The 26,180-nt window shown below is 37.7% G+C and overlaps 1 protein-coding gene across 1 annotated transcript in view; it reads right to left on the reverse strand.

Annotated features, from left to right (window-relative positions):
* Positions 1-26,180, reverse strand: part of LOC146318275 (astrotactin-1-like) — a 174,203-nt gene that overhangs the window by 59,671 nt on the left and 88,352 nt on the right. The window contains exons 2-4 of the mRNA XM_084732513.1: positions 9,294-9,571; positions 6,425-6,558; positions 4,165-4,316 (exon numbers count right to left, since the gene is read on the reverse strand). Of these exons, the coding sequence (XP_084588639.1) occupies positions 4,165-4,316; positions 6,425-6,558; positions 9,294-9,571 (564 nt within the window). The remainder of the gene's footprint in view (positions 1-4,164; positions 4,317-6,424; positions 6,559-9,293; positions 9,572-26,180) is intronic.

The following is a 26,180-nucleotide window of genomic DNA, read 5'->3' on the forward strand; positions in this document are numbered from 1 at the left end:
TGCACTTTCAGGTATGTGCTTTATTTTACCGTTTTCATATTTGGATTCGTGTTAAGTTTCTGCTGATGATGCAGTGGTATGCTTGGGGTCGGGTGTTATATCTGGCTGCATTTAGGTTGATTCAGTTTTATTCCATCATGCATATTACATGCACTATACTTCATTTCAGATTTTCAATTGTCAGATGTTCAGTTAATGACAAAAACTAACTAAAAACTAACTAACTTTGCTGCTTTAAACATCATAATTACTGTCATTGCTAATGTCTGTTTTGTCCCTCCCACAGCAAAATTCTCCCTTTGCACTTTATTCCTTATTCTAGAAACTTGCAATTTCCATAAGGCATAATGGGCAAAATACAGCTACACAATGGCAGCATCCAGTGCGTATTAAAATTCTGTGAGCACAGAAAATGCCATTTGATCATGGTTTACCTTTATATGCATTTGCAACAGCAATCTATGAAATATATACTGTGCTGCTTGCAATATGAGAGGAGAGGTGAGGGAATGTCAAGTGCTTCTCCTCCACTTATGTATAATGTATAGAGTTAAGTCGGCACCGCTGACATCCATCCTTCTTTTTTAGAGATAAGTGAGTGGTAAATGTTGTTTAAAATGAACATTACTGCTGAACCTGGAGCTCATATTCACTATAATAGAACTAATAATGGAAGCGCTCACCTGCTTTCCCTCTCCCGTCTCAATGTGCTGCATTGATTAATGATCCTCTCTGTTGTGACTAATACAGTTTATTCTCTCATTAGGCTACAACAAACTTTGGTACTCACAGGGAACCGTAACAGTCTCCATTATGGATTGGGTCATTACCGCTAAAATAAACTGCCCCTGTTTTGCCAGCTTCCACTCATATAGGTCCGGCCAAATAAGCTGCGCTCCCGGTTATGGATGACAGAGCTGCACACACTCCTGCTGCTCCTGTGGCTGCTTACATGATTTCCTCCTTTTAGTGAAAACACGAGGGAAAACATACCTTAACAAGCAAATAACTGAAACCATATGGATTAAACTGTGAACAAATATAAACCCCTTTGAAAAGACTTATTAAGGAAAGATGCTTGGGAAGCAAATAACTTTAACTACAAACTTTTCTGTTTATATTTGTTGTCAACTACAGTGAGAAACACAGATTTAAATGAATATCATACTGTCATATGGATACTTTGTCATTACCAGAATGTCATCTTGGCTCCTTTGCAACAATGAAAGCAATCAAAATGGTACATTAGATAACAATGCGTATGTAAATAGAGTATACAACTCATCATTTATCACATCAGCCCAACCAAAAAGGAAAAACTGTAAATAAATACTTCTGCACACCAGTATTATTACTACTGGTGTACACCATCTTGTGGAGGCCTTAAAAACTACAACTGCAACAGGCCTATACTGACTGGAGTGACATGTAAACCTGGGCAAAGTGAGGATGTTTAGAAGGATACTTTATCGCTACACTAAAATTACCACTACATGTGAAGCTATATTAACAAGACAGTTCACCACAAAATGAAAAATGTATATTTTTCCTCAGGACTACAGTGCTATTCATTAATCTAGATAGTCTTGGTGTGAGTTGCAGAGTTTTGAAGATAATAGGAATAAATGGCAATCAGCTTGTGGTGCTAAAAGTGCCAAAAAAAAAAAAAAAATACATTTGAAAAATTCAACAGAGGCGTCTCTTTCCATAAATCATAACCCAGTTATTCAAGATAATTCACAGACCTTGTTGTGAGCAGTTTCATGTAGGAACAGTTTTTTTTTTACTATAGTAGAAACTGCCAGAACTACTTTGTTTTGACAAGAAAGAAAATAGTTCCTACATGAATCCGCTCACAACAAGGTATGTGGAGTATCTTGAACAGAACTGTTGCATGGCCTGACATGAATGGAATGAAAATCAAAGTGAATGCACCCCAGCCCCAGACCATGCATAATGGATTGAATGGATGAACTGTATTGTGATTCTGGACCTTCCAAACTGGAAGCGATGCCAACGAGCCACTGATTGCTTCAGGTTGTTTTTGATGAGGATGTTCTAACATGCTGTGTGTGTTAGTGAACAGGCTGAGCGACGTGTCGCTAATTTGAAAACACACTTGCCCTGGACCTGTTTTAGTGAATTTTTGCACACTTGTATCACCTCCAACATACTTTGTCTGGTCAAAATCGATGCTGACGTCCTTGAATCAGATTCAGAATTAGAATCAGAATTACGTAGTTTGATTGCCAAGTAGGTTTTCACATGCAAGGATTTTTACAAAATACTAAAAATATACAATAAATCAAGATTAAGGCACATACTATGAGTCCAAAACAGCAGCATAAATAGAAAATAAGAAGACTAGAAAATGCAAACATAAAAAAAATCTGAAAGTATAAACAGCAGAAACAATATGTACAAATATGATGCCACTTAAATGAGGGAAGGAGTTGTACAAGCTGATTTAGGAATGTGCAAAATGGAGCTGAAGTTTCTATTTCCCCTCATCAAAGCAGTCAACAGGGAGGACTAGAGACTAACAAGGTTGTGTAGCTGCACCTTTTATATGAGCCACAGCAGCATTTTTATGAGAATATCCTCAGAAAGGATGAGGTTTGGGAAGAAAACGGAGTTGTTGGGAGTTACAAGTAAGTTAACTGTCTTCCAAACATATAGAAACAAGACTGAATAAAGAAAATAATGCTAGTCATGAATAAAGAGGCACTTAACCAATCTGCAGAGGGAGGAATCACAAGGTGTGCTGCTGTGACATCACTTGTATGTCTGGACAAAAAAAAATATCACACAGAAACTCTGCACACATTTTTGATTTTGGGGTGAACTGTCCCTTTAAATATATTAATTCTAAATTGACCACTAGTACTGCTGGCTTCATTTATTTGGTTACTTCTGTAGTGGAAGTTTTCCCAAACTACAGTGCACATTCTAATGATAAAAAGCTCCAAACTTTTCTGACCACAACAGCAATATAATGGGCTCAGACACACTGGAGTGACTGCAGTGGCAGACTCAGGCTTTCTGAGAGGCAGGGGCAAAAACTAAAAACTAAAAAAGGCACCAGTATGCTGTATGCAGTGGGTTTATTAATGATGAAACTGAATGATGAATTCCAATCACTGGTAAAATTGTTTTATCAACTGTATTGAAGCTCAACAACCATACACCTCTGTAATAAAAACACACAGGAAAACAGATTTACTGTTTAACCATTAGAAGCCTATAGAGGCGAACTCTAATTGTCTAGCATCTCGAGCAGCCTGTATTGTGTTTTCGCCACTAGAAGGGCACCCTAGAAGGCATTCTTCCATGTTTTGTCCACCCTAGAGGGCACTTTATCGCATTTGGCTCACTAGAATGGCTCTTTTGCATTTTTTTCTACTGGAAAGGCACCGTAAAGGGCGCTGCATCTTGTTATCTTGGACACTGGGCCATCCTAGGGGGCATTCATCATGTTTTAGCTAGCACAGGGGCATCCAAGAGAGCACTTTTGCGCCGTTTGTCCAAACACAAGAGCACCAGAGGGGGCAATGGCCCCCTTTTCCCCCCTCTGAGTCCACCAGCGAGTGACTGCTTATTACAAACCGTAGACCTACAGGATGACGAAGTCCCTTCTTTTTTTTACCACCTTTGGAGCAGGATTTCTTCCAGGTGGTCGACTAGATAAAACAAATTAGGCCTATGTGGCCACATGGTGCTGACAAATTGGGGGTTTATGGTTTGAGCCAGCATAAATAATGAACACTGGCCAACAGCTGCCCATACAAACCAGGGCCAACTGTCTTACTCATTACCCATCTCCACACACCCAAAGCATCAACAGTCCCTCTCGCTGGTTTGGTAAATACTGGAAACAGGGAGTGAGCTGGAGGAACTTGGGGACAAGAGTCCAAGAGAATGACGTCTTCACTTCACTGCAAGTGGATGGTCAAGTCTAATATCTATAAAGCATAGCTAAGGAATCCAGAATGCAAATATGTATGACTTTACCTTTTGGACCATCATCACTTTCATCAACCACTACCGAAACTGGCATCGCTGGTTGCTTGGCAACACTGGCCTATTTCACAATTTTCCAAGTGTTGGTCCTTGTTTATCATCAACGGCCAAACTCTTGATGTGGGCGGTTCTGGGCTGACGTACCTGTCTCGACTTTGGAGTGGTCGGTCCTCTCTGTCACCTTCTCCTGGCTGATGAGGTAATCGACAATCCGCACCCCGATTGGCGGCTCGGTGTGGTTCCACTCCATGATGACCAATGAGCTGCTGGGTTCGTAGGTGTAAGACAGTTTCAGCCTGGCAACAAAAGTGACAGGGATGCAAAACCGGGCCAGTGAGTGAAAGATGTTGTCAGCAAACTGGTCTCATTACTGTTATTTACAGCAAACATTATCCATCGTGTTCTGCAAAACTGCAACCTAATGAAAACACATTCTGCAATGTGACACACACTTCTGTCAACAGAAAATATGGTCATTTATCCCCTGATGTCTGACTTGACTTATTTTAGAGCAGCTGTCTGCAGATATATGGCACTGAGATCCATGTGCACAAAGGTTTTCATGCTAACCAATCAATGCAGTGGCTCATTTCATTGATTAAGCACACCCAAACCCAACAGGAAGAAAAAATCAATGACTCTTGTAATCATAGACAAATTATAAGACAATGGGCCCCTGGGCACAGATACATAAAATACCCCCCTCCAACATAGCAGCACGACACCAAAACTGAAAGAGACTATGGCTACAAAGCCTGCAGGCTTTTTAGTTGCATTATTTGTGTATCTTTTTAGTTGTTTTGTGCATCTTTGTACCTGTTTTGTGTCTTCTTTTTGGCTTTTTGCATCTTTGTATTTGTTTTGCATCTTTTTAAGGTCAGGTTTTGTAGTTGTCTTGTGTCACTGTCATTGTTTTGTGTCTCTCTTTGGTCATTTCATGTCAATTAAGGAAAATGCACAAAATTTGCAACCTTACTCTTTATATTTCAGCATCTTTTTGTAGCTGTTTTGCATCTCAGTCATTGTTGTTTTGTCTCATATTGTGTTGCTTTGTGTTGTTTTGCATCTCTATGTGCTGGTTTTGTGTCACTTTGTAGTCATTTTGTATCTCATTGTAGTCATTCCGTGCCTCTTTGAAGTTGTTTTCCATCCCTATGTGTTTGTTTTGTGTCTCTTTGTAGTTGTTTTGCATATCTTGGTGTTTGTTTGTTGTGTGTCGTATCCTCAAGGTCTTGTTGTGTCTTTGGTGGTCATTTTACATCTTTTTGAATTGTTTTGCATCTTAGTCATTATTATTTCGTCTCTTTGTGTCACCTTTTTGTCTTGCATCTCTTTGTAGTTGTTTTGTTTCTCTTTTTTTGTTGTTTTGCATCGCTTTGTAGTGGTTTTGTTCTGTTTGTAGTGGCTTTGCACCTCTTTGTCTTTGTTCTATTTCTCTTTGTAGTCATTTTGTGTGTTTTGTTGTTTTGTATTGCTTTGTAGTTGTTTTGTGTCTCTATGTAGTGGTTTTGCACCTCTTTGTCTTTGTTTTGTTTCTCATTGTGGTCACAAAATTTGCAACCCTATTCTGTATAGTTTAGCATCTCTTTGTAGCTGTTTTGCATCTCTTTGTGTTTGTTTTGTGTATCATTTTGTTTCTTTTGTGGTCATTTTGAATCTCTTTATAGTCATTTTGTGTCTTTTTGTAGTTGTTTTGCATGTCTTTGTGTGCTGAAATCATATTTTTTGTGGTCGATTTAAATCAATTTGTAGCTGATTTGCATCTCAGTCATTGTTTATTTTGTCTCATTGTGGTCACTTCGTGTCTCTTTGTAGTCATTCTGCATCTCTTTGTTGTTGTCTTGTGTCTTTCTGGTTGTTTTGTGCCTCTTTGTGGTTCTTTTGCATATCTTGGTGTTTGTTTTACGTATCCTGAAGGCCATGTTGTGTCTTTTGTGGTCATTTTGAATCTTTTTGAATTGTTTTTCATCTCTTTCTGCTTATTTTGTGTCGCTGTGTTGTTTTGCATCTCTTTGTCCACATTTTCCCTCTTTGTGGTAGTTTTGCATCCATTTGTAAACATTTTGTGTCTCTGTAGTTATCTGGCATCTCTTTGTGCTTGTTATGTGTCCTTTAACTGAGCGCTGAGACATACCAGTAACAAATATAAACAGTCACTTCAAACAGAGGCTGTGGCCAAGTGGCCCCTTGAGCCCTCTGGCCCCTGTGCTTGTACCCAGTGGGCCCCTTCAGTAATCAGGCTGTAATATTTAGTCACAGTAAACTTCCTGCATGCTGATGGCACAAGCACACACAGCAGCAGGACATACTGTAGAGTTCTGCCAGTAAAATGATGGATGGTATTTACCACAACCCATTTCAGATGGATGTGTGTGGAGAAAGGTGATATTATTCTGTTACTAACATAGGCTGAGGAAGTGGGGCACAGGTGGGCAGTCCGTCTGTGCCAAATGCGCTGGAATCACACCGACACCAGTCATCGATAACATCACCTTTCCCTGAACACCACAGCATGCTCATCATGGCCTCCTGAAGAGCCTGCAGAGAGAGAGAGAAGAGGGAAGCAAAAACAAACATGAAACCTAAATTCAAAGCACATGTTCACAATATTCAAATTTATCACATCAACTGTTTTATATTATAGTATTTACTTCAAATGAGGATTATAAAAGCATTTCCTTTAATAAAGTTCTCATGTTTTTCATTGTTTATGAGCATTTTATGCCTTTTACTAAATAGGTCAAAGTGTAGAAATAATAGAATATGAGGCGGGACCACGATGGGGAATGACATGCAGCAAAGACTCCCTGCATGTCCATCTGATCTCTTCACCCACTGTGAAGACTATATATTTTTTTTTTTTATAATTCTGTCGTCCCTCTTCTGTTTGAACTATCATGTCTTGTATGTTGGGCTACACATATGAATCAGTGTTTGTTCATGTCTTCTCTTTTTTGTTAACTTGTTCACAGACCAGTGGGAGGTCCTCTCTTTGTGTAAACAAATTGTCTTCATACGATGTACCTGTAAGATAGAATTAAGTCAGATGGTCCTTTACTGATCCCCAGAGGGGAAATTCAGTTGTTACAGCAGGTGAATAAAATAAAATAAAAATATAAATATAAATATATAAATAAAAATAAAACTATGACAATAAAGTAAAAAAAAATAATAGTAGGTATATAAATAATAGGTATTTCAAACTACAAGAACAATAGAAGTAAAAATGGAAAGTATACAAGACAAATTTAGCAAGTCTAGTACATTTAAACAGCAGTATGCTATGATTCAGTAATGATAGTGAGTGTCTGTATTAATTACATCATTATGTGTTCATATTCTCTTTCAGGAAGTAAAATCTCAGTGATTGATATGGAATTTATTTTCTCTGGCAAATAATTTGATGTGTACATAATTGACTGTCTTGAACTGGGATTCACACCTAAGTTGACTCGGGTGAAGTCTGAGCTGAATATGTCTTTATGATGAAGTAGTGTTACATTGATTTTGATTTACTTTTTATTATTGTGACATGCACAAACAATGTGCCCAGGTCAAACAGGCTTACTAGACAGCATTATTTAGAGAAACAGACCAGAAACCAGGGTAGCAACAAAAATTACAATTTTCTCCAAGCTTTTGAAACAAAGCTAACTTTGTTAAAGTCCCATCTGTCATCATTGGTACACCAGAACATCTCTGGATTTTGAACGGACATTTCATTGAACATGGGTATTCTTAACTCATCATAAAAAAGAACAAAATGTGATTAATTCTTAAATTCTCCTAGTTTACACAATTCACACAATCCGTCGTCCTCCTGGATGTTTTTAAATCTGCCAACTAAAAGGTTTCGTGTTCTCAGCTTTGCAACTAAAGACCTCTGACTCCTCAATAACTTTGTTTGTACCAGAAGATTCAGGACCATATTTATGCTTGATGCAAATATATGTTCGTAATTGTGGTTTAAACAAAATATCATTTAGCCATTTTGCCTTAAATCTAACAAGTAACTTTCTCTTTCTTTCCTCTTATTGACCCTTTTTTCTTACATATTCCATAGTCCATAGTAATCATTTGACATTTTCGCCTCATTGAACCAAGAATGTAACCCAGATCACCCTGAGCAGCCAAAATAGAACTATAATTCTACTTAATACATCATCTTTTTGTCAGCGTGCATTCTGTGTGGGCGACTTCTCCTTTTGAAAATTGTTTTTGTATGGTTGTTTCTCCAGTTCACTCTATAACCAGAAAGAAGTTTTGAAAAACCCTCAAAACTAGCTGAATTGATATAAAGTTGCACTTCCATGAAATCTTCATTAAACTGCAGAGAATAATATCTTGACAAATGTCAAAATGCATGTTGTTTTTGTATCAGATTGCTCACTATATATCAATAACGTATCAGAGACGGATAGATGCACACCCCTGGTGGTTCCATTGTGTCTATACCAGTAGCTGCACTAGCAACCTCTGAACAAGCTTTGTCAATAACAGCAGCTGTATCCATCTGCCTGAGCTTTAGGATGAAAGCCTGACGCCCCGGGGGGAGCTGGACAGCATCGTATCGACCTTTCTCCCCGCTGGAGGAGTAGAAGCGCTATCGACGTACAGTATCGATGGAGCCGAATAAGTCACAGCACAGTACGGCAGATTATAACACAGCACGCCGCCAGCAGAGTCAGGCATGATACTCTAAAAGACAAAGACCCTGTAAGGTCCAGTGCCTCTGTAACCAGTTTAATAATGAGACCGTGAGGTTTTGGGCCCTGATGGATACAGTCACAAACACATGGTGGGCTTCACTGCAGGACGCTGGTTAATAGACTGAGGTTTAAAGAGGAAAAAACATGGTTGTGCTTTGTTCTGCCTTGGGTAGGGGCATCTCAAAAACTAAAGCCTTTTTTGGGGATTTGTTCCTCAACTATTAATAGATTGACAGAGGTGTAATGATCACACACCCCTACTAATGCCTGGAGTTTTGTATTATTAGCTGCTGTCCTCTCATGTTAAAGTAGCTTAGATGAGACAATGGTGGAAAGGTTTACATTCTCCAGATCAAAGTGAAGCTACTTTGATTTTGGGATGACAAGGCAATAACTGCTGCCTTTAATCATTCACATGAAAGCTAAGTGCGATAATCCAGTTCAGGAAGATCACAGAAGACGCAGCCTCCCAATTTCCAGGGTGTCATGGCAAATGGCACAATGAACCCTGAGAGAAATTGGTGTTTTCACACAGTAGACTCTGAGGATGAACGCTGTACACACCTGGTAGGTCTCGTTGTTGGACACCAGTTCATAGATGGGTGCTGCCTTGGTGATCTGCAGCAGGACGGGCTCGGACTGCTGTCGGCCCTGCGCCGCCCGCGGGCTCATGTGGCACAGGTGGCAGGAGCGCGGGCACTGGCCTTGGCTGGTGCAGTCCATGCGGACGCCGGCCGCCATGCGCTTTGCGCCTGTGTCCAGAAGACTGGCGATGTACGCAGGGTAGGTCAGTGTCCTCGGCTCCTTGTCACGCTCCTCTGACTCCTCCGAAGGTGAGTTCCCTGATAGGACAGACAGAAGGAAAATGGTTGGTCAGCTCCTTTTATTCAACGCATTGGAGGCAGGGTTGGGTAATGGATTACATGTAATCAGGATTACATAATTAACAGTGGTGGAAAGAGTCCTGAAAATCTACTTGAGTGCAGTATTCAGATTGTACTCAGCACTCAATTATGATTTTAAAAGTAAGCAAGTTTTAAAAGTAGATTACTTGGTATAATGCATACTAAAGTACAAGTAAAAGTACTGTACCCCCCCCCCCCCAAAAAAAAAAGTATTTGCAATGAGTTACAACCATACCTTAGTTATAACTGAAAATAGCTATAATCAGCCAAGATTACATTTGAAAATTGTGCAATTAGATTACAGTTACATCATCAAAGATTACTTGATTACATTTTTGTTCACAAAGAAACTTTAATGAATGTTTTCATGATACCTAATGCTCTATTAACAAATGAAAAGCTCATCTGACATCAGGATGCATTAAACAAATGCTTCACAAAAACGAGCCCAATGCAAAAATGCATTTTATTTGCATTAAAAATGTTTTTAGATGTTTCAAAATAAAAAATAATATTTGAAGAACTCAATTTTTTTTGGTGCAACATTTTTAATATTTGATTTTGAAGTAATCCAAAAATATTCAGATTAGATTACATTCATTTTTAATCCAATGGATTCCGTTTACAATTACAAAAATTGAAATGCAATTTGTAGTCAGTAACTGAATGCATTTCAAAGTAATCTGACTGAACCCTGATTACAGGCAAATATCACAAAAGTTAATAATAAAAATGCATAAAAACTAAAAAATCCTGTCTAAGAGCTTTATCATATTATTGTTACTCATATAAGTAAAGTAAGTGGATTGTGAGGTCACATAATCCTAGTAATGAGATAAGGGATTACAGGCATGAATGAGAGTTTTTTCTTTTTCCTTTGTAGCTACACGACAAAACTACAAAGCATTAATGCGTTCCCACATTTCCCTGATCTCCCTTCTGGAGACTTTTGAGCTTTTCTGCATCACAGGCAGAATACATGAGCAGCAGTGTAAATATTTGGGCCACAGCTACAGCTACAGAGAGCTCAGTTGTTCCCTCTGGCAAAGAAGGTGAACGGGGAGACCCGTACTGAACAATGGCATGTTGACAGTGTATTAATGCGTCTATGGCTGTTACAGACTTTAATGATTATTCACTGTTCAGGTTATAGAACTCGATTCAGCTCCTCAAATACATCAACAGCAGAGGAAGATACAGCATAAACCAGTCAGATGAAAACAGGGTTATTGCCTCCTTTTACTTTTTTCACATGAATTAGGGGAGACCAGGGGGTACTGTACCATCAGGTTAATCGGAACACTGTGTGTTTGACCAATCAGAAAGTGACACATTGATGTCATCATTGTTGTACACTTCCATTTCCCTTTTGAACCCACAGGAAAAGTGTCATGTCTCAGTGAGCAACACTGTGCATTTTACAGGCAAAACTTTATTACAAAGTACTTCAAATTGTTAACTTTATACAATAGTGTGAATCTTAATTGTTACATTGTTACATTTGTCCCAAGCTAGTTTTACAACTTACCCCAGTAATGGGGTAAGTTTTAACCATGGAACTACTATATATACTACTATTATTATTTTTTTTTTTAACAATTATTTATTTTTGATACATTTTTATTCAAACTCAAGGCTCATTTAATGCACAACTGTTACACAGGTGCTTTGGAAAATGAAATCATGAAAGAAGTTTGATTTCATGGACACCATCACCTTTGAGCACCAGCCAAACACAACATTTTGCTCAAGGACTTTTGTGTGGCGCCTGATACCCGACCAAAACAAGACTCAGGCTTTCATCCAAACTTAGGAGAAATCTGAACCGAATTTACAGAAAATGTGAATTAATGCATGCTGCCATCCTCCACTGTAATGCAATATTTAAAATTTGGGTGCATCAAGATAAACAGCTGGTGGTGCTGAATCTTCAGTTGTGTGTCATTGAACTACACTGCAGAAAAAGAGACCTCAAAACCTCAAACATTGGAAAAAAATTGAAAATTTGATGGAAATACAACATGTATGTTTGTATCATAAATTCATTTGAGCTCTCATCGCTCCACACGTTTGATATTTTATTATTTTTAGTCTCCTCAGTCATGATTTCTTTTTACTAATCCTGTTTCACTCGCACTTTGTTGTATTTTGTTTTAATATTACATTTTGTTGGATACACTCACTTCTCCACCTCAGCCAAGCTTAAAGATTTTTTCTTTTTCTTTTATTTTTTTATGATATAACACATTTTTTCCACCCCAAATTTTGAGCATTCTGTTTTTTGATGTGCAATTTTGAAATGTGCATGGATAAAAATGTATTTAAATATACACATTAAATAAAATATATGTATTACTCTTTAAATAAGATGCAATGTTTCGGTAAATGATCCACTACGTTCTGCCATCTGGACCAGTTAAAAGCTCTGCTACACTGTTTATACATTAATGATTAAATAATAATCACTTTTAAAACTGCCTGTGTTTCATTGCTTGTACTGTAATTCTATAATTCAGCTTTTAGCGCAGTAGAAGGGGACAGAGCAGACTGATGAATGAAGCCCAAAACAGAGACGTTATCATCAACAGTCTCAAACATCAATGTGAGACGTTTGGGACACCTCTGACCTGAGAACAGACAGATCTACAGGACATGTTGTACGTTAGAGGTTAGACACAAAAGCAGGGACAATTGTGCAAAAGTCTCCTGAGGGAATCTTAAAATCTAGATAAAACATGTTGAAAACCAGAAGAGAGGCTAGCTGAAGGCTGACATTGTCTTTCCAGGAAACCACTTTCAGTAACATCATTCACAAAGAATACCGCCAAAAGAAAAAAGATTCAACTATAACTGCAGAAATGTTTTTGTCAAACCAAAGAGCAGAGTCCAAAATCACCCTGATGGAGATGGGAATACTGGTGAGGCAACTGTACTTTTACTTTTGTCAAGCAGGACAAAGTATTACTCCATTAAACATTAGATGTCCAGAGGACCATTCCTAAGGTTGTTATGCTGGTCATGTCATTTTAGAAAAAGAAAAAGCTGTGTGTCTGTGGTGCAGCTGTAGGACATTGCTTGTGAAAGGTTTGAACTGAAGAAAAGAATGTATTACACGTGCTTTCTCTTTAGTAGAGTTTTGTATACACCGGGTTCCTGAAAAGTTGACTTTTTCAAAAGTATGTTGATTTAACTTTTGTATTACACAAATATTTGAATGGAATATTCCCCGTTAAATATTATTTTGTCTTAGTCAGAGTGGGACTTCCACTTGCATGGGGAACTAGAGAGCGGCAAGACAAGGAACCTTGCTTCATGCAGAACTTTGACACTATTTTTCTTTTTTAAAAGGAGGGTATTTTTCTGATTACCATTTTGGGAGACTTCTATATGCTGTGAGCAAACACAAGCAATTTAAAAGCTAAAGCACCAATTAGGGAATAGACTTGTGCGAGCTGCCTTTGATGGAACACAACTCAGGTTTATGAGCCATGGGCTGATGGGAAAACAGAAACACAAAGCTCAGGGAGCAACATATGTGCAACACAATGAAGGTAAGGGAAGGCCATTGTTCTGAATGTAGAGCAGGAATAATTCCTGTGCATTGATGTTTGTTTTTTTCATGATAAAATAATCTTTGGCTCTTTATTTTTATTGAATTTAACAGATGTATGTGTGTATTTGAAGTATCTCTCTGGATTTCTTTTTACTTTACACTGTAAAAAAGTGTATGTCAGTAGCAGTTGAAGTAATGTAATGTTTTGAATGAGTCCCATGCAGCTTTGTATTGACATCATAACATCAGCGTCTTTTCCAGATTTTGTCCCCTGCAGCTGAGCCTCCTTTTTGTCTCAGTGATTCAAACAGAAGGTTATGTCTAAATGCAAAACAAAACTGTATTTTGTGATCAATTATTGTGTTATGTAAGATATTAAACAGTCCACCTGAAATGGTTACATTGTGTTGTTGTGTTGTTTTCATAGTCAGATTATTAAGTACATCTGACTTCACACAATTGTGTTCATGTAACTTGTTAACTTGATTCGGCAAAGCTTAATTCATTTGTGTGTTACTGGAATCATTTTTCAAAGTTGGTCAAGCTGTTCTCTTTTTGTGAAATTGTATTTAAGTTTTTATAAACTCTCTGAACAAAGACAGCTATCATCAGTTCAGGCTAACAGTGTACCATGCTAACAACAGCAACTCTGTTCACCATATTTACCAAACAGCAACACTAAATTACTATAAAAAATATTCCTTTCCTGGAACCACACTTTTATTTTCTTCAAGAGCAGAATTAAAAAACAAAACAAAACAAACTTAATTAATTTGTGTGTTACAAATTGAAATAATTGTTTTAAGTTGGTCCAAAAGTTCTGTTTTTGGTAAATTGTCCTCTAGTTTTCATAAACTCTCTGAATTAAATTAGCTATCGTTAAGTCAGGCTAACGTTGTGTCATGCTAATAACAGCAATTCTATTCATTATATTTAACAAACTGAAATAATACATTAGTGTGATTATAAAATACACTTTTGTCAGAGCCATACAATTAGGTTCTTAAAGAGTAGTATTTTACTTTTGGGTAGAGACAATAAATGAGTTGGGATACTGAAAACTTTTAAGATGCCTATTCTTAAATTTAGGTTACATTAATGCAAACCTTTGATTTGAAAGCAGTCCGACTTTTAAGTTCATCTGCTTTAAAGCAATTGTGTTCACATAACTTGTAAACCTGATTTGAAAAAAAAAAAAACTTTATTCATTTGCATGTTACCACTTGAAGTAATTTTTTAAAGTTGGTCGATCAATTTTATTTTTGTTAAATAGTGTCTTTTAAGTTTTTGTAAACTCTCTGAATTAAACCATATAACTTATTAACTTGATTTGGAAAAAGAAAACAAATTAATTTCTGTTATCAACTGAAGATATATATATATATATATTTTAAGTTGATCCAGCTCTTTCTTCAATTTACTTTGAGAGGAGTCTTATCATATATATATATCACATAGATAAAGGTCATTCTAATTATTGTAGTTCAACAATAAAATCCTCAATTCTCATACAGCCATATTCACACCCACACTTGGCTGATAACAATACAGCAAAGCAGTCAAATACAAATGCCAGATTGCATTGTCTCCATGTACACATTTGTGTGTATGTGTGAACCTGAATGTGGGTGACTGTCATTAAAAAGAGATTAAGAATCTAAGTGCTACAATAACAACACTCTGTGTTTGCTTTTGCACTGGTGTGTAAGTAATTAACACCATATTGATTAAAACTCTTCTCCCACACACACTTCATTTTGTCTGACACCCACTGAATCATTACGCTTCACTGGTTTCCCAAGTATCATGTCATGATTGACAAGTTTAATGAATGATGTGTAATAAAGTTTCTGCAGAGTCGAGAAAGAAAAACACTTAAGGAAATACATTTCTATGTATAGAGTACACTCATAGAAATAAGGGTTCCATAAGGGTTCTTCCTGAAGGGCTGAGGTTCTACCAAGAGGCATTTGCTTCTGAAGAACCCCTTTTTGAAGACAGGGCTTGTCAGTGGTTCTTTTTAAGAGTAAGGGGTTCCATTAAAAACCCTTCTCATCCAAAGAACCCTTTTTAGAAGAAAGAATTCTTGAAGCATTGTTGGATTCCTTGAAGACCTTTTTGTCAAGGGTTTTTTGTACATTAATATAAAAGGGTTCTCAGTGGAACCCCCTGGGTAGGTTCTACATAAAACACTTGGAATGTAAAATGTTTTTAGGTAGAACCACCAGAATGTGCTCTTGATAAAACCCCTGGACTGTAAAATGGTTCTTGGTAGAATCCTCTGAGTGGGTTCAAGATAAAAACCCTTGTAATGGAAAAAAGATTCTCTGTAGAACCCCCTGAATGTGTTCCAGATAAAACCCTTGGAATGTACAAAGGTTCTACATAGAACCCCATGGGTGGGTCCCAGATAAAATCCTTGGAATATTTAAAGGTTCTTGGTAGAATCCTGTGGGTGGGTTCTAGATAAAACCTTTGGTATATAAAAAAGTTTGCTGGTAGAACCCCAGGAATGGATTCTGGATAAAAGGCTCTTAGTAGAACCCCCTGAGTGGGTTCTTGTTGGCTGCCTTAGAGGATGGAAAAGTTCTGGATAGAACCCCCAGATAGGGTTCTTGGTGAAAGCATTACACCATAGAAGGGTTCTCTGTAGACCCTTTAATAGGGGGTTTTGAGTAAAACCTTTTACAGTCGGTCCTCAGTAAAGGAACCCATATAAAATAATCTAACAGGAACCAAAAATGATTCTTCTGTGGGGACAAGCCGGAGAACCTTTTATGGTTTTAGTTAGCACCTTTATTTCTAAGTGTATATTTAATTCTTCAGACATTGTTTTTTGTGTTTACAGGCTGTTTGGGGCTCTAATTACCTGAAAATCCCCTTATGATGTCAGGAGGCAGTAAGAAAATGTATTTTTTCTGTCTGTCTTTGTCTGTGTTAACCTAAATCATCTAAATATGAAGTAAAAGCATTTAAAGACACTATGTGCAGAATACTTATGTAATTATATCTTGTAATGAGTTGCAATGGCATAAATGTTTGTTTTTGTAGAAAAGGGAGAAAAAGCAAGCTTTTAGTCATTCGTCTTAAAAGCTCCAGGGTCTGAATATTAATTGGAAAAATGGACTCGCCAAAACGAACAAAAAGAAAAGGAGACCCTGAGCCAAGCACACACTGGCACACTGGAACGCTCCCCATAAAGCACCAAGAGAACCAAAGGAAATAACCAGAGCAGAAATGGAGCCAAGTAAACACGACTAGCAGTGCCATGTTCTCCAAACACACAGAATGCTGCAGAGATGGAGGGACCATGGTGCACCTGGACCCTTTATACAAACTGACAATCACAACAGACCAAGTGGGAAAGAAAGGACGACAACATTCAAATCAATGTTAGATAGGAGCTGGGGGAGCACAACCACAAATACCTAACATGCAAAACAAAGACACCCAACAGTCAGGTGTCCTGTGATAACACAACTAGCTCCAGATACAGCACTGGATTGTAAACCAAATAAATAACTGTATGTATCTGTATAAGGCCAGGGTTTCTACACCTGATCAAATCATAGATAACTTTAAATTTTGTTGCACCAAACAGTTAAATTAGTTTAAAATGAATAATGATTCAATTTAAACCTCTCTCTGATTAGTTTTAGTCAGTTTAGTTTTTATTCTAAACCTGTATTTAATGTAATTCTGTTACCTTTGAGGAAAAGGTTTACATTTTAAAATGTCTACTTTTTTGAAATGGATTGAGCATAAATATGAAGTAACTCAAAGAATGTAAAGGGTTAATTGCTTTTTCCCCTTTATAATATTGTATAGTCAGGTCACTAAATAGTGCTTTATATAGAAATCCCTCGATACTGAGTATGGAATAGTGTTTGGTTAGCTTAACAGTAAGCTAGCAAACAATGACATGTTTTGTTAACTCTATAGCTGGCTAGAAAACAATGTACAATTTTGTTAAATTTCTATCTAACCAGCAAACATTGTAACATTTTGTTAACTTTTTAGCAAGCTAGGAAACAAGGTAACATTTTGCTAACATTATTCCTAGCTACCATTGAATATAACATTTTAACTTTTTAGCTAGCTAACAAACAGTGTAACATTTCAGTAACATTTTAGCCAGCTAGCAACCAATGTAATGTTTTGTTAACTTTTAAGCAAGGTGGCACTCATTGTAACCCTTTAGACTAAGTACAGCACTCAGATGTATTCATATTTATGTTAATTTCAATAAGCAAGCATCTCCATTTTGATTGAATTATTAAATTCCAGTTAACATCAGTAAACTTTGACTAACTAAGCAGATATTAGATTTTGATTGTTGTCAGAATTTAAAATCTGGATTTACTCATTTTAAACCCAGTTTTGCTAAACTAATCTTATATTAAATCAATCTTTGCTGGTGCAACTCATTCTAAGTGTTTAAGTCTGTGCACATGTGTATATAAGCCTACATCCCACAAAATCAGAACATTCCAGGGCTATTGATATCCTTCATTTGTACTCCCTGTGCTAGTTGTGGGTCTCATTGCACTTGTGTTCATGTTGTTCATGTCCTTGACAATGTTAGCACGCAGCTCCGGGGCCTTGTGATCGGGTCACTGAGTCAAATCGACACATAAGCCCTTTAACAATCGGAGGAATGTGCAGGTAAATGAGGTCTGATCGAAGGGCGAGTCACATCAGGGGAGAACGAAATCACACTGTGGACACACACACTTCTTGACCCCTGAGCATCATTAGTGTGTGTGTGTGTGTGTGTGTGTGTGTGTGTGTGTGTGTGTGTGTGTGTGTGTGTGTGTGTGTGTGTGCATAAAATATCCAAGTAGGGGCATTCTGCGGGCCGTGATTCATCCTGACTAATCAAAGGCAATAACGAAGAGGATAATGCTTTTGTTGCTAGTGTGTGTGTGAGGATGGGTGGAAGTAAAGCAACATGAAATAGAAAGAACCTCAAAGTTTAAAGACAACTATCTAGAACCCATTTTTTTCATTGTGTATAGGCACAAAATATCTGCATTCATAGACTTATTCATCTGCTAAGAATGTCAGCGTCCTTGCACTCCTGACCAGCCAAACTTTAATCCATCCTTGTCAAACTGGCTCACTTCCCACTAATCAGCTCTCATCATTCGATCTTCACTTGCCACCTCCTGGCAGATGGAAATTAAATGTGGCAGTTATATTAGGACAGCCGGGTGCCTTTTAGGGCAAAGAAGATTGGCAATGATTAGTTCACTTTAGTCTTGGTTTAGTTCGGCAGCGTTCAGTGTCAGCTGGGACCACGGGGGGAGATTAAAATGGACGAGCAGCCCGGCCTGAAGACACCTGATGGCCAAACATACGCGGCTTATTATCACACTCTCCAGTGCTCTTCAAATCCACAATTTAAGGTCAAAGTATAAAGCATAGATAATATTATGTATGCACACTTGGCATGACTGTGACACTCCTTAAAGGAACACATTAATTCACTTACAAACCAAAAGCTGAAGTCACACTCTTGTTAGCTTAAAGTGGCTAAAATCAACTAATATTAGCAAAATTTAACTCACAGTATACAAATTTACCACTAGGCCTCTCTTTCACTTTAAAACATTCACATTGACGAGATGTCAATAGTAGGCTAACTAGGCTACCTAGCTTTTTAGGTACTACCAAACAATGTAACTTTTTAGCTAGTTTCTTAGCTAGTTATTAAAACAATAACAAAAGACGTAGTTTGATGACAATGTGAATTCACATGTTAACTCATTATTCACATTAAGTCATTAAGTTTAGTCACATTTGTCCACTGCCTTCACCCACTCTGAAGAATCCTGTGTTTTCCTGCAACTAGAAACTGGCTAGCAACGGCTACTAGTAAACCCACTGTTACTTTAAATAAATGATGAATTTCTCTTAAAATGGCTGCCTTTTTGAAACGGATTGAGTAAAATATAGTTAAAAAAAAATAAAAAAGACATAATTCATGGAGAAAGTAATGTTAAAGTTTTATCCGTGCGAAGTTTTGTCACGTTCGCTCTCTGCCATCTCTGACATATCCTGCGTATTCCATATTTTCCCATAAGTTATAGCTACTAGCAACTAGCTAGCAATGGCCAGGCAGAAGCACACAGTTACCTTGAATGAATTGCAGAGTTCTCTTTGTTTCAGGATTGTTGGAAATATTTAGGATAATGTAAGACAACAACTATATGACATAAAAATGTATAAGTGGAAATGTAATATATTATAGCATTAAGTTAGATATATTGGCGTTTATGCCACAGCTCCAACGATTCTTGATTTTTTTTTTTCAAGTAATAATAGTCATAATTGGACACCTGTGAAGCAAGTGTTTTGTTTGCATATAAGTTCATGAATCAGTATCAAACTCTTGGACAGACAGTATGGTGGTATTATTGTATCAACGCAGACCTTTTGTCATATTGATATAAAAGAGTAGAATAAACACAGGTGTCACCAATGATACTAATTAAGCTGCTGTTACATTTAGTGTAGCAGAGCCAACATGAACAGCAGCAGCACCCTGACTCTGTTTCACCTGAATGACACGAAACCTTAATTAGCATCACTGGCATTAACTGTGTTTACTCTGCTATTTCATGTCATAACGGCTTCTGTGAAAAAGTTTAGTGATTTTCAAACGTGTGCAGAAAGCTGTGAAACTGTATTACAGTAATATCTAAATGTGCATTTTTATTTATGTATTAAAAAAAATCTTTACGTACAGTAAATGCTCTTTTGTTAAAGGGATAGTTTGGATTATTTCAGGTGAGGCTGCATGAGGCATGTGTTGATGGTGTATTACCTACAGTAGATGGCAGTCAACACTCCCCCAGCAACAGCAGGAATACCGGTGGACAAAGCTAAGCAATGTGCTGCTCTAGACAAGGTCAGCAGTATTCTAACCACCTGAAAAAAATCAATATCAGTTCAAGAGTAATCTATATCTAAATATTTTCAACACTTTACTTTGCCATCAGACAGCCTTTTCCAATAGGAAAACGCTGTTATATAAGCCAAATGTCACCCTCTCCAAACTAACCAAACTCCATTTGCAAAAGCAGTAATTTTACCTGGCAGATCATTGCAGCTGTTGGTCCACTGCTGCCTTGATTGCTCAGTTTGTTTGTTTTATTGTGTGACTTCTGAGCCTTAAAGGTTAGTTTGTATTCACCAAAGTCGCACAATAACACAAACAGACTAACACACCAAGTCAGAAGTAGACCAACAGCTACTGCGTTCTGCAAGATAAAAATTCCTGTTTTTGCCAAAGGAGTCTGGTTGAATGAGAGAGAGTAATATTTGGCTCATATAACTGCAGTTTCCCAGTAGAAAAAGATTGCTAATGGCAAGGTAAAGCAGTGAAAATATTATAAGTAAAGCATTCACTTACACTGATATTGGGCCTTTTTATTAGGTGGTTAAAATACATTTTTCTGCTTATCCTGCCCACACTGCAGTGCTTAGCTTCCATGCTGTTACTGCTCTTTGTTTCTACAAACAACTGGAGGCCACCATCTACTGGAGGTAATACACTGACTATGGATAATTACCTCATACAGCACTACTTCAAATAATCCAAAGTATCCCTTTAATGAGTAAAAATCTTTAACTACAAGAGCTGGAAAAACAGACAATCCTTATCTTCCACCTCTTAATTGGCTGTCAAGCATACTTGAGATTAAACAGAGAAATTGTCTATTTTTCCAGCTCTTGTAGCTTAATACTGTTCCCTCATTCAAGTGTTTGGAGTACATACATTTTGAGTAGATCCTTTTACAGGTGTACAAATCCAAGGCGCATCTAGAGATTAGTGTACACATTCATAAATCTGAGGATGCATTTAGAGACTATTCTTCTGTAGTTGTGGCCACGGTATGTGTTGTTCAGCAAGGCTTGCTTTATACACTTACTCTGTTTCTATGTTCTTTATTCTGATGGGGGTTTTTTTTGTTCATATTCTGAGCTGAGGATCTCAGACAGGGATACAGGGGCGTTAGGTTTGCAACATTGTCGCTCTGAGGTCCTTGGTGTGACTTTACATGCTTTTGTACTGTCAGTCTTGGTTTGTAATATTTTCTGTCTTGGATCGTGGTCCTAGTTTTTACTGGGTTCTATGTAGGCTTTCTAACAATCCAAACATGGACACCATGAAACTTTAAAAGAAAACAGCCACTTTCTATTTTACTTTATTTCAAGAAAGCAGGAAAACCTGAGCAAAAACAGGATATTATGATTCCATTGTGACTCGTCAGTACTATCCACTAATAACACACTGCTCTGTTACTACATTTGTTTCTGTATTTCTCATAAATGGGCACAGTTGCTGTTGTTTTGCACAGAAGTGTTGTTCCCTTCAGCATGGAGGGGAAATGGCCCTCCAGAACATTCTGTGAAAAGCCTCTCTTGACCACTTAGAGAGTCATGGACACACATCAAGAGTCACTTTACACTCAGCCAACCAGCTCCTCTGGTTGGAGAGCTGGTGGAGAATCAAACTCTTGGGCTGGACAGCTGCTTAATGAGTGTTCACTTATGTCTTGACAGGCCGCTCTACTGTTTTATGAATATCAATTTAAGTTATAAAGCTTGTCTGCAGTGAAGCATAGCATATGTCCATCAAGTGGCAAGTGGCCTTTTAAAGCAACAGTTCAACCACAAAATCAAAAATCCATATTTTTCTACCTGTAGTTTTATTTATCCATTGAAAGCTGTGTTTCTGAGTTTTGGAGATACCGACCATTAGGACTGGGCATCGGGACTCAATACCCTTAAGGTTTTGATTGGAAATAAGTAGCATCAGAAGTTCTCCATTCCTGCCTTGCATGCAGTACCTGCATTCAGTCCTTTTGGCACTCAGATCTAGAAAAAAACTGACAATTTGTCTTCGCTTGACCCTTCGAGAAAAGGTACCAAATGAAGCACTCTATTGGTGTCGGCATCACCTTAAGGTTTCACGTAGGAACCATTTTCTTTCTCAGGGAAACCAGTCCCTTGCCCTGCACTAATGCAAAAATACATTGCCAGTGATCATCTTGCATATTACTGCAGTGAAGAAATAAATCCATGTCATAACCATTTTAAGTGTTAAGTCAAGTACTTAAATAAAAATACTAATTGTTCTGTTTATGGAAAGGGTTGGAACACTAATTAAATTAATATGTGTCATAGCAGTCCTTTTGAATTTCAGGTCCAGTATTTCTCATATCAGGAGTTTGATAAATAGAGTCTCTTAAATGGGGTGGAAATTAGAATAATTTTTAAAATATTCCACCATTATCATTCTTCTAATTTGCTTTTTTTCAGGATTATTATTCAATAAGTATTGAAATATAAACGAGAGTTTTTGCACTTTATTTTGGTCATTATGTTAATTGAATAATTAAAAAAAATAATTTGAATGATTGGAAAATTATTTGTTAGATTAGTTGCCTAATCACCAAAATAATGGTTAGGTGCAGCCCTTGTTATGTATGTAACTTAAGTTACATTACATAAGTTAATTTACAACAAGATATACAACAAACACCTCATTCTATAGTAATGAAAACACAACAATCCTGATTTTACATGCAAATCTTACAGACTGGACCTTTAAAATGAGTCAACATTGACATTTGGTTTCACATGAAGACATAAACAGCAGCCTCCTGGGTGTGTTTGACTCATTCATCCTACCCAACCTCCTCCCTACGCAGATTTCAATCCTGTCATAATCACTGCAGCCACTAGAGGTCAGGCCGAGCTCTAAATGCAGATATGGGCTGCACCAAGCTGCTGGCACAGATGTCGGTTTTTGGTGATGGCAGTCTACAATTTAGACGACTTTAAATGCACACGTTTAAGAAAAGTTTGTGCACAAATCTAGTTGTACATCAAAGTGCACACGTGTCTGGATGTCTCCGTTTCAGTTACTCGTCTTACCCGTGTGAACAATGAGTTGTGTGTCAGAAAAGTATCAAATATTCATCCTGTATCTTTCTGTCGCACAAAAGAAAATAAGAGCTCCTCTTTGAACTTTGTTAAACGTCTTTCTCCTTTTGTTATTCTCAGCCTTTCTTTCTTTTGTCTGTTTTTACCAGCACGTCTCCTCTTTCCGATTCCTCTTTTCGCTCTCTCTCTTACTGTGAAAAGCACGATCCCACTCTTTTTTCACAATGCAAATACATGTGGTAGGTGTGAGGGAGGAAAGCTGTAATATAATATTCCTTTTCTGCATCTCCCCACCGAAACAAGAAAACCAATCTCTCTCCTCTCGCATTTTCTGACATTTTCTCCGCTTCTGCATTCTTACTAGAACTCTCTTTTGCTCACGTTCTCATTTCCGCCTTTTTTCCTCTGACAGTCTTTAGCTCTCTTATAGTCCAAAAGGTGCTTTCGCGCACTTATCCGAGCATGTAAACTGCTGTCAAATTCAACCCACGCGCACAAACCCACACCTGCTTTCAGGGAAGCCTAATGACTAGCAGTATATTGCTTTGAAGGGAATAAATCTCAAGGAAAATGCACACACAGTATGCGAGCACAAGCTCATTAAATGTAATCTGTGTTTGACAGAGTCAGACGTCTCACAGAGGAAAGACAAAATACAGTAATAGAACCTCCGTATCCTCCACCTCTGCTCCGTACTTCCAGGAAAACAGTTTTTGAGCCAATGTTTTCGTGGACACTCCCTAATTAGATTTATTTCTGACCATAAGGGGTTGAGCGCAGGGTACCTTTGTGAGCCTATATGTGAGTGAGAACGTTTATGCTTGCGTTAACATATTTCAGTTTTAGAAGTGCTGAAAGTGATTTAGGTCAGACCTTACTTCTTCAAGGGATAAATTGGTGCTTAGATGTTGGGGTTAGCATTGGAGCTAGATTAAGGTTTACATGTGGGTGAAGATTAAAGCTCAGCTAATCAGTACTTTTTAAAATAATTGCTTAAAGGCATAGTTCAAACCAAAATCAAAAATACATTTTTTCCCCTCTGGTCTGTAGTGCTATTTATCATCAAAATATTTTTGGTGTGAGTTGCAGAGATATCGACCGTTGAGATGTCTTTCTTTTCTCCAATATAATGGGACTTAATGGCACCAAAAAGTACATCTGAAAAACTCAAAAGCAGCATCTCCTTCCAAAAATCATGACCTGGGTATGTGTAGGAACTACTTTCTTTCTGCAGTGGAATCTAGTCAGAATCTACTAGACCTACTTTCTTCTAGAAACAACTAGAAAGAAAGTTGGTCCCACATAAAGCTGCTCACAACAAGTTGCAGTGTGGGTAACGCAGGCGTAAATTTTTGACAAAGAAAACAATGAATGTGAAACAAAAAGAAAGATAGCTTTGGTTCTATTGCATCGAGTTTGAACCTTTATATTATCGGAATTAAATGCTAAATTGATGGACTTCATAAAGTGAAGTCCATCAATTTAACATTTAATTCACTTTAACATAGTACAATAACAGTATTGAAAGTGAACATTATAGGGTATTTGTCTTTATATTATTTATTTATAAATCAATTCTTAAATTAAGTGCCTAGTATTAGAATCAGTTAATTGGTTTGAGTGTTTCTTTAAGAAAAAACAAGAAAAATTCCACCGATTTCAGTTTTTTAAATGAGGATATATTCTGATTTCTTTACTTCTTTATGACAGAAACTGAATATCTTTAGGTTGTTTTTCACTTGATTATTTCATTATAAATCGATTTTTACATTACGTGCCAAATGCTTGATAATCAGTTAATCGATTTGAGTAATTTTACAGAAAAGACAGTTAAAATCTTTTACATTTCAGTTTCAGTTTTCTGGTTTCTTTACCCTTTTATGACAGAAAACTGAATATTTTTGGGTTGTGGGCAAAACAAGACATTTGAGGATGTCATTTCAAGCTTCGGGAAACACCAATCAACAATTTTCACCATTTTTTACACCTAACTGCTAACTGATAAATTGGGGAGATAATCGACAGATTAATCGTCAATGAAAATAATCATCAGTTGCAGCCCTATTTGTCACAGCAGACGGCTTGGACACGGCCTGAAAACCAATCTTTGCAACCAGCTGAGACCTAACAGGCTTCACTAAACTGTAGACACAGAACAGATGCATGATGGGAAACTCGCAGCATGAGCGCGTATTAGTCTATGTGTTTATCCATGGGCTGGTGTGTTTGTGTGTGTTGGTATGAGGCTGGGGATTTGGGGCGGCTTTGACCCATGCTGTACCAAGTGGAATGACTCATCATCTTTATAGTACACAACAGATGGAGCTCAGAGCTATTCAGATTCATATAATACCCCTCCATCCACCCCTTCCTCCCACTCTCACCAACGAGACAAAACTCCTGCTCATCCGCCGCTGACTGACTCAAGTCAGTCCTCCTGTTTACAAAAATACACTCTCGAGTCTATAAATGTTTATGGGCCTGAGAGAGGAGAGGCGAAAGAGAGACACGGGGAGAGAAAGGATCTATTTGAGCATGTGATCTTCAGATGTTATTTGTGTTAATATATTACAGCATTTTGGAGTGAAAGCATTCATTTCCTGTCTTTTTTCCTCCAGCCCGCGGATCCTCTCCATTATATCGCCTTTCATCAGACCCCTTTGTGAAACGATGACTCATTAAATCGTCATTCATCTTTGTGATCAAAGCGCAGTGATTTTAGCCTCTGACACCATCAGCCTCAGTTTTTTTTTTTTTAACGCAGGCTTTTAAACTAAACGCCTAACTCGACACCTCTGTGCTCCCTGGGTTTTTTCCCCCCCGCGTGAACCCATTCCTCCTCCATCCTGTGTGGAATAATACCATTTACTGTGACTCCACTGACAACTGAGACGATCAGTACCCGCTTCCGGCCACTAGATGATGCTAGCGGATCACCCACGCGGCGCTGGAGGCAGGAGATATGACTGTACATGCTCCACTGTTCAGCAGACAAAAGCAGGGCAAATCACACCTAACCTTTTAAATGTGCTTGGC

The sequence above is a fragment of the Lutjanus erythropterus genome, chromosome 12, assembly GCF_056507025.1.
Source record: "Lutjanus erythropterus isolate fLutEry1 chromosome 12, fLutEry1.hap2, whole genome shotgun sequence".
Lineage (NCBI taxonomy): Eukaryota > Metazoa > Chordata > Actinopteri > Lutjaniformes > Lutjanidae > Lutjanus > Lutjanus erythropterus.